At 61.3% G+C, this 9,616-nt stretch overlaps 1 protein-coding gene across 1 annotated transcript; it reads left to right on the top strand.

Moving 5' to 3' along the window:
• Positions 1–79: 79 nt before the first annotated feature.
• SNAI3 (snail family transcriptional repressor 3) lies at positions 80–6,601 on the top strand. The gene is given in 4 exon segments (XM_036834324.1): positions 80–217; positions 3,134–3,303; positions 3,305–3,734; positions 5,583–6,601. Coding segments are annotated over 4 exon segments (855 nt in total). The 5' UTR covers positions 80–141; the 3' UTR covers positions 5,762–6,601.
• The last annotated feature ends 3,015 nt before the right edge of the window (positions 6,602–9,616 follow it).

The raw sequence follows: 9,616 nt of genomic DNA, 5'->3' as shown, positions 1-9,616 counted from the left end.
GGCCCCGCCTCGCCCCGGCCGCGCCGCGCGCTGGTTGGCCGAGGCGGCGCGCTGTGCTAATGACCTGACCCTCCCGGCACCTGTGGGCCGCGCTGCCCGCGGGCGCCGGCGTACGCACAGTGCGACCCGCGCCAGGGCACCATGCCGCGCTCCTTCCTGGTGAAGACGCACTCCAGCCACAGGGTCCCCAACTACGGGCAGCTGGAGAGGCAGAGAGGTAGGGGCTGCGGGCTCCCCTGCCCTGCCCAGGGCTCGACTCCCGCGGGGCAGGAGGGGCGAGAACCCCGGGAACGGGAACACCTGTCCCAGGTGGGAGGAGGGGCCCGAGACCACGAGGCTGGAGGTAGAAAGGTGGCCCGCGGGCGTCTTACCCACTTCAGGGACCCCAGCCTCGCGTCGGGCAGATTGGGTGGGGATTTTCTCTCCACGTAGAGAAGTTTCCAGGCCCCCAGTCACTCTGGGGCTCTCCCGCTATGGCCCGGCATGCCCATCCCAGCAAAGGGGACCCCAGGGCCATCTTCCTCGTGCAGGAGGTTTGAGAGAGCCCCACGGATATTGCAGAGACGAAGTGAGCCCAGGCTGTTCTCCAAGAGCACCCAGAACATCCTGGATTGGGTGGTGAGCAGAGAGGCCAGGAGGAGTGACCCAGAGGCCCTGTGGTGCCAGGGCCCAGCTCGCACAGCGTTCCGCTGTGCCCCCTCCAATGCCTCCTCACCCCTCCTGGGGTTTCCTTCCCTCCCGCCTCCCTCACCCCAGAGGAGGTTGCCCAGGGCAGGCTGGGCTAAGGGGTTGCAGTTCTTACTCAGGTGGGGAGACAGGTGTCCAGGAACCAGGACCGTGCACTCATTCCCACTCCCTGTCAGGGTCAGGGACATGCAGAGGTCCCACGGCAAAGGCCTCTCTCGAGTGGTCAGAGGCGCCCCCAGCTCTACAGCTTCTTGGGGGGGACACCCTCTGGGGGATGGCTCAGTGACTTAGAGGGGGACAGGGGAGAGACACTGCGGAGACCAGGGCACACAGTCGGTGCCCGTCCAGAGCCCTTTAGCCCTCTCAGGACTGGGAGCGGGGAGGGAGTCCAGGCTGGTGGGTCCCCGGGGCTGGGCTGCCACCAGGGGGCACCTTCTAGGACCGGGATCCTCAACTCCACATTTTGAAATCCAGTTAATGAGTCACCACCAGCAATTTTATAAAATAAAAAAGAACAGAAGCCATCAGAGTGCGGTGCTCGCAGTAAAGGAAACTTTTGTTTCAGATACACATGTATGACAGAGCATGTAATTCACACGGGTCATGGCTTTAAACGTTTAAAAACTATTGTTTAGACTCCAGTCACGCAGCGTACCCCTTTGAGCGTGCAAATCCTGGCAGCCGAGCACGGCCCGGTGACTGTCAGGGAACAGCCTCAGGGCCATCAGTGCTCTGCTCTCCCCTCCTTGTAGCACCAGCTTTCTGAGGGCCAAATGGCCACGGTGATCCTCTTTCTGCCAGGCAGTTACCCCAAGATAGACCCGAGATGCTGGATTTGGGGTCCTCCACTCGTCACTTTTAAATAAGTGCCTTTTTAGGCCTCCCCAGGGAACCCCTGAAGCCAGAAAGGAACTTAAGTCTCTTCTCCCAGGAATCTGAGCTGCAGAATGAATTAAAAAATCTAGCTAACCCAGGGGATATGGGGAAGCATTTAAAGTTATTAGCAGAAGCACACGGTCAGCAGCACCCGGCATATGGCTGCCTCCCTCCTGCCCTCCCACTGGGGTCGGCACTGGCCCCCTAGACAGGGTTAGGCTCCGAGGTGATGCCTGGGGTCAGGGTAGTGGCTGAGCCGCAAAGCCTTAAGGTGACTTTTTTCCCATACGAGGGCCCCTACTGAAGCTTGTGTGTGGAGTGGGGGGCCCTAGACTCTCCGGGGACCCCAGCGCTGTCTCCAGAAGTTCCTTGGACTTCATCTCTTAGCTGGTCACTCTCCAGCCGCCATTTCTAGGAGGACAGAAGCCTGGCGAGCTGATTTTATAACTGGGAAGACTGGAGTGGAAGACGGTGAGGTCAGGAGAGAGTGGAGCGTGGGAGCTTCCCCAGTCCTTTGCATCCTCATCAACACTTGTAATTTGCCTCTTTTTAATTCTAGCCATCCTAGTGGGTATGATGTGATACCTCATTATGGCTTTAATCTGCATCTCCCTGATGGCTAATGATGTTGAGCATCTTTTCCTGTGCTTATGGGCTGTGTGTACATCTTCTTTGGAGAAACATCTATTCAGATTCTTTGCCCATTTAAAAAGTGGACTATTTGTCTTTTTATTGTTGAGTTGCAAGGGTTCTTTATATATTCTGGACACCAATTCCTTATCAGATACCTAATTTGCAAACATTTCCCCCATTCTGTGGGTTGTCTTTCTCAACCCAAAGCCTTGGTGTGGACATAGAAATGGGGCCAGAGATTTATTTCAACACATATGAAATAAGAAATGGGTTCAGGGCTGGAGATTTGGTCTTTGGGGAAATGCAGAACTTCACTCTTACTTGCTGACATGTTTACTTTGGGGGCTTCTGCTGTCTGGGTCAAGCATGAGGCGGGGTGGCCCACACATACGGGAGCAACAGCCTGAGGGCAGGCCGAGCCAGGAGGCAGTGGACACCACCGACAACGGTCCCTCCTGAGCTGGGAGCGTCTGCAGGACGCTGTGCGCGCCCACGCCATGGTGGGCGAGGGGCGATCGGGAGGTGACCGGAGGCTGATGAGTTATTTCACACGCGGCGGCTGCTGCCAAGAGTTGTGAATTAAAGCTGCGTGGGAGTCCGCAGGATGCAGCTCCGAGCTGGCCCTGCGGCGGGTGGGGCTCAGAGAGAGGGCGGCTAGGGACCCTTCCTTGGCCCCTGAGGGCTGCTCTGGGATCCTGTGAGATGCTTCTCTTCCCTTGTTTGTAAAGAGGAACTGAGATTCCTGCTCGGACGCTGTGGTCTCCGGCTGCAGCCGCCACTTCCGCAGCCCACGCCTCTGTCTTGTCAGACCTTCTTCCCCTTCCCGCCGGGCTATGGATGGCCTAGTAGTGGGATTCGGCCAGGAATGCGGGATGGTGAACTCTGCAGCGCTGGGACTCAGGCTTCACCGTGCATTGTCTCCCCTCCCCGCTTCTAGAAACCAATGGCGCCTGTTCCGCCTGCGGGGGGCTGGTGGTGCCCCTTGTCCTCCCAGACAAGGCGGCCCCGTCCACGCCTGGCGACCCTCCCCGGCCCTGGGACTTCACCTCCGTCGTCGCCCACGTCTCCCTGCCCCTCCCCACCTTCCTGTGTAACGAGGAAGCTCGGGGGGGCCTCGGGGCCAGACCCCCTGGAAGTCAGCCTGGCAGACCCTCGGGCTGGCCGGGCCCCCGGCGCACCTCTCAGAGACAGCCTGAACCACCTCAACCTGCCCCCGCTGCTGGCTCTGCCCACACGCTGGCCCCCGGTCCTGGGCGCAGATGGGGCCCAGGCTCCGGGCCACCTGCCAGGGGCCGAGCGGGCCCCCCGTGCCCCAGGGGGCTTCCGCACGCCGGCCGCACTGGCCAGGCACCAGCAGCTGCACTGCCACCTGCAGGCTCAACGCTGCTTCACCTGCAAGTTCTGTGACAAGGAGTATGGCAGCCTGGGCGCCCTCAAGATGCACATCCGCACACACACGCTGCCCTGCCTCTGCACCATGTGCGGCAAGGCCTTCTCCAGGCCCTGGCTGCTCCAGGGCCACATCCGGACCCACACAGGTAGGTGCCAGGGCCCATGAGGGATCTGGCTGGGGGGCAGGGTGGGGTCTGGGCCTCAAAGGAGGGGAGGGGTTGGGTTCATAAACAAGAGGATGGATGGGCACACACGGCTTCTTTTTCCTGGTGTCCTGAGGCTGTGGCACAAAGAGCCACACCCCGGGGGGCTCAAAACATCAGAAATGCTCTCTCACAGTCTAGAGCCAGAAGTCTGAATCAAGGTGTCACGGGGCCAGGCTCCCTCCAGATCTGGAGAGGGGGATCCTTCCCACTTCTGCCAGCTCCTGGGGCCCCAGGTGTTCCTTGTGGCCATGTCATTCCAGTCTCTGCCTCTGTCCTCACACGGCCTCTCCCCTGTGTCTGTGTCCAGATTTCCCTCTAGTTATAAGGACACCAGTCACATTGGGTTCAGGGCCCGCATGCTCCGGTACAACTTAAATTGAACTTGATCACATCTGCAAGGACTCTCTTTCCAAATCAGGTCATACTCACAGGTAACCAGGTTTAGGACACGGATGTATCTTTTTGGGGGGACACAATTCAACTCGTAACACCCGGCAAAGCGCAGGATGCACAGGGCTTCCGTGGGGCCTGACTTCTCAAACAGTCCATGGCCTTCCTGAGTTCTGGAGCAGCGGGGGAGGAGGGGAGCCAGAAAGGCCTGGCTTGGGGGTGAGGACCCCAGGGCTCACACAACCTGTCTGACGGGCTGGGATTTACCCAGGAGCAATCCCGTCCCTGGGTGAGAGGGTGGTCACAGAGCACAGGCGATGCAGGAGAGAGCAGTTGCGGACAGGAGGCAGGGACAGGATGGGGGATACGGGGAAGGGAGCTCGCAGTCTTTCATTCTGTAGATTACAAACCACGGCCCAGAAAGAGCGCCAGGGCCGGCTCTGCCCAAGGGCAGCCAGGGGCTGAGCTGGACCCCACCCCAGGTCTTCCTCTTGAGTCCAGGACTTTGTCAAGCACGCGGTGAAAGGGAGACAGGAACAGGCTGGGGACTTACAACAAACAGTCTCTGGAACTGGACCCTCCCTCACCCTCAGTCACGGCTCTGTGACTCACACGAAAGAAGGGTTTTGCAGGAGCCTTTTTCCAGGCTGGAAATCCACCTGGTTTTCCCCGACCGCTGGCTGAGGATGTCCCCTGAGCGCCCCATCACACAGCCGGGGCTCAGTGCCCTGGTCTGGGAGCGCAGGGTCAGCGGCCAGGACGCGATGCTCTGGGCCCCACGGGACTACAGGCTGCTGCCTCCCAGGGCCCCTGGGGCTGCAGGACTCTCCACGCAGGCAGAGCTGAACAGATGACTCTCACTGACCCTTTCTTTTACACTTGGGGGGTCAGCCTGGAGGGCAAGGTCCCAACAGAAGGACTTTGTCCAAATCCCTGGTTGCCCTGATTGGAGGTGGCCTGGAGGACACGGGAATCCTCATTGGTCCTGAGCGCCTGCCCTTGTACAGCCGCCTTCACGGTTCCCACCGTGGCTTTCGGGGGGTGGGTACAGCTGCCAGGAGGCCTGCAGCGCCTCTCCCGTCCAGGGCTGGTGACAGAGGGCCCCAGGGGAGCTCCAGAAGAAGCAAAGAGCCATCTAGCCAAGATCGGTGTTTTAGCTGCTGCGGTCTTGCCCAGGTTATCAAGCACATGACCCCCTCAGTGGAGGGCAGGTGCTAAGGCCCCCGTCACTGACCCCGAGGGAGCGGGCGACGGAGACGAAGGCGTTAGCCTCACTGTGAGGGCTGAGGAGCCTCTGGGTGGGGACGGCTTATGCATCTGCGAGCCTGGGGCCACCCTCCGCAGGGCTGTTCTGGCCCCTGCAGCCGGTCGCCCACCTGTCTCCCTCCCCTCCCCCAGGTGAGAAGCCCTACACCTGCCCTCACTGCAGCAGGGCCTTCGCCGACCGCTCCAACCTGCGGGCCCACCTGCAGACGCACTCGGACACCAAGAAGTACCAGTGCAAGCGCTGCGCCAAGACCTTCTCCCGCGTGGCGCTCCTGGCGCGGCACGAGGAGTCCGGCTGCTGCGCCCCCTGAGAGGCGGAGGGGCCGAGGAGCGGGGCGTCCTGGGAGGGCGTCGCCCTTCCCTGCCCCCGTGAGGGACTTCCCTCCGGGGATGACTCTCGTCCGGCTGAGAGCCTCCTCCATGCTGTTTCCAGCGAGCTCTGGTTCCGGTTCTGTTCCTCCCAGTGACAGCCGGTCGGGAGCCGGTGGTCAGCATGGAAGACCCCCGCGTTAGGCTGACGGCGGGGCTGCCCTGGATGCCCTCCACTCCAGACCGGCAGCTTGACTTGGGCCGAGCACATCCGTGTGGGCCACCTGCGTGGGCAGAGCTACCTGGAGGCTCCCCTCCACCCGCCTTTGATGGCATCTGGGCCAAGCTGTCTCATGTCACACGTGCACAGGCGCACACACGCGGCACGTACACACGCTCCCCTCCTCGCTAGGCCGTCCTGAAGACGGAGAGGCGAGGGAGGCCCCGCGGCGGGTGGATCTGGGGCAATAAAGAGCCCGCACTCCTGCTGCAATGTCCTCTGAGGCTCACCCGGTCCCCTGGGTCCGCGGAGGAGGCCGAGCTCGGACAAACTCTGCTGAGGCAGCAGGGCCCCTGGATAACGGGACCCTTGTGGCCAGAGCGGGGGAAGCCGAGGGGGAAGGGCCCCGAGCTGTGCGGTCCTCACTGGGTGGGAGCACCAGGTGAGCAGGGCGCCTCCCCTTGGAAGGAAGGGAGCGGACGTGGGGACAGTACAGCGAGGGCCAGCGACGGGGTGAGGGTGCGAGAGGGGGACCGAGGCCGCGTGTCTGTGGCAGGCGTTCATCCCCCCAAAGTCTAATTTAGAGGGGAGTCCCTCCTGCACCTGCAGCATCTCTACTGAACACCACAGACGCGTCGCCACTGCAGCCGCCTCCCCGAGGCACAAGCCCTTCACCCAGCGCCCCGGCCTCCTTCCTGCACGCCCTCTCCTGAGGCTGTAGCACCTCCAACCCACCAAGCAGCCGATCTCTGACCCCACCCAAGACACACACCTCCCAAACCGACTCAGATGCCGAGACCCCGCTTCCTTCTCATAGGTGGCCTCCCCTCACCCCCAGGCGCCAGGCTGTCACGCGCTGGGCTGGTCCTGCCACTTGGCAGCGTGTCTGAGTCGTCTGCACCAGACCCTGGAGGGTGGCATTTAGGAAGGAGGAAGGAGGCCTGAGTCTGACGGAGACTGGCCGAATCCTTGATGCAGGAGAGGACACCTGCTCCTCTCTGCAGGAGGGCTGGCCCCAGCCAAGGGACAGGGCTCGGCACCTTGGTCCTGCTCCCGGGACGGCGCCACACAGCAAGCGGCAGAGGCCCCCGCTCGGCCCTGAGCCACCAGACCTGCTGACCTCCTCGCCGTGTGACAGGATGCTGGGAGCGCTCATCAGGCCCACACAGCTCCCAGCTCTGCAGCCCCATCCCTGGGTCCCCACCCGTAGATCCCTCCTGATGCTGAAGTCAGGGGCTGAAGGTCCCTGGGTGGCTGGTTTGATAACGGCAATCAGAGGGGGCCTGGGGACATCCCAGAGGAAACCTGACCTTGACACTGGGCTTCCCTGGATCAAGGGCGACCCTGATGAAACTGACCACCCAGGAGAGCCCCTGCTCTAGCCTAAACCAGACTGATACGTCTGCCCATAGAACAGAGAACCTCTCCAAGGAAGCCACGCTTGCACTCCCAGTCCCACTGCCTCCCCCCAAGAGGGATCAGCCTCCCCCGAGGGACACATGGCAGGACCAGGAGGCTTAGCTAACGTGTCAGTTTGCTGGGGCGGCCGTGACAAACCCACAGAGCGGGGGCCTCAGACCACAGAGACAGACTCCCCCACAGCCCCGGAGGCCAGAAGTCCGAGAACGAGGTGCCGGCCGGGCTGATCCCTGCCGGGGCCGAGGGAGAATCTGCCCCAGGCCTCTCCCAGCTGTTGCATTTGCTGGCGCCTCTGATGTTCTGTGGCTCGCGGAAGCGTCACCCCCATCTCTGCTTCCGTCTTCACGTGTGCGTGTCTGTGTCTGTGTCCAAATTTCCCCTTTTTATAAGGGCACCAGTCGTACCGGGTGAGGACCACCCTGATGATCTCATCTTGACAACATCCGCAAAGACCCTGTTTCCAAATAAGGCCGCGTTCTGAGGCACTCAGGGGTTAGGACTTCAATATACGAATGGGGGACACCATTCACCCTGTAACAGCTGATGAGAGCACACAGTTTGCCTAGAGAAGCCTGGCGGGTCCCTGTGCTTGGACTTATGGAGAGGAGAGTGGAATGCTGTTCCCCCCAGGCCACAAAGGATCAAGGGGGCAGTGATTCCACGACCGACTTACTAGAAACGCTTCCTCCAAACGCACTGTGACCCACCCGGACGGCCCCTCTCGCGTGTGCAGGTGCCTGACCCCTCCTCCTCTCCGCTACCCTGGTCAGGGGCCCGCAGCGGGTGAGAACAGGCCGCTGCCCTCCAGGGACGTCCCTCCACTGTCTCCCGAATGCCCGGGCCTCTGCTGAGCAGGGTGGGCAGCCCGGGGCTGGGGAGCCTCTCCTCACCCCTGGCAAAGGCCAAGCTCCAACCGTGCTCGTGTTTGTGCCCATCTCACTGGATGGCTTTTTATTTTTAATGGCATCCAGATGCCTGAAGGAAGCTATATTGTAAATTGTGTTCTATTTCTGAGCACCAATATCTAAATGAAGCGAGGCACCTGTTGGGGATGGAGGAAGGGAATTTCACAGGCCTAAATAAAGTCCATGTTTGCCCTTCTGTGCCGGCCCATGGAAAATGCTCTTATATTTATATCTGGGCTGGCGGAGGGCAGGGGTGGCAGAGGGTGGGTTGGCAGGCGGGGTGAAGAGAGTCCCGGGCACCTGCCAGGGAGTCGACGTGGAGTGAATGGGGAGATGTTCCTCTCCGAGGAGGGCGGCTGCAGTCAGCACGCCTCGTCCCCGCCATGGGGCCATGTCCCCACCGGCCACTCAGGCCTCACTGTTTCCCACTCTCCGTTCCTCATTGCTCGTGATTTTGCCTGACCAGCAGCATTGACCCGAGACGCTCACTTAAGACTTGGGTTTTTGGAGCCCTCTCCCAACACCCACAGATGGGAATCAGGAAGGGGTCCAACCGTCCCTCACACCGTCCCGGGTGAGGAGTGCACAGACACCTGTTTCCTCGCAGGACTGCTACCTGGGTCCCCCCCCAACTACAGGCTTTCTCTACCCAAATTTTACGCATCACATTTCCACTTTTCTCCCTAAAGAAGGCCTTTTGGCCACACAGCTTCAGGCACGTTGTTGGTACCTCTCTCCAGGGAAGGAGCCCGGGCCGGGGGGACAGGAGCCCCAGGACCTGAGGAGTTGGAGACAGGTGTTTCAGAGGCAGCCCGGCTAAGTCTGGGCAAAAGCAGGAGCCTAAGAAATCAGCAGGATTCTGGACAAGAGGAGACTCTCGGAACGAGCCGAGGGAGGGGCGGCATCTGCACCACATGAAAATCGCTCCCGGGAGGCGCGTGACGGGCGGCGGACAGAAAACCACCGGGCGCTGCCTTCCGACTGGGACGCGAGCGCCTGGCCCCGTGGCTCAGGTCCCGGAACAGGTGTGAGAGGGACACCCAGCCTCTCGGGGGCCCAGCTCCCCGCCCCGCTCCCCGCGGAGAGACCTCTCTCCTGAAGCCCCAGGCGCGCTAAGGTTATGGCTTCCCTTCCAGAAGCCCAGAGGCTTCTATAAATACCGTGTTGGGGGTTCTCTGGGAGTTCTAAATCAGTCCGCTGGCTACTATCTATACTCAGCGAGCCCGCTCCTGGCCTCCCCCTGGTGGCTAAGTATAGCTCCCTGGCAAAGTTCAGTGGAACAGAAGTTTCCAGCCGCCATCACCTTGCGGACG

This window comes from Balaenoptera musculus, chromosome 19 (genome assembly GCF_009873245.2).
Source record: "Balaenoptera musculus isolate JJ_BM4_2016_0621 chromosome 19, mBalMus1.pri.v3, whole genome shotgun sequence".
Lineage (NCBI taxonomy): Eukaryota > Metazoa > Chordata > Mammalia > Artiodactyla > Balaenopteridae > Balaenoptera > Balaenoptera musculus.
The sequence above is the reverse complement of the archived record's forward strand: the minus strand, read 5'-3'. Positions and strand labels throughout refer to the sequence as shown.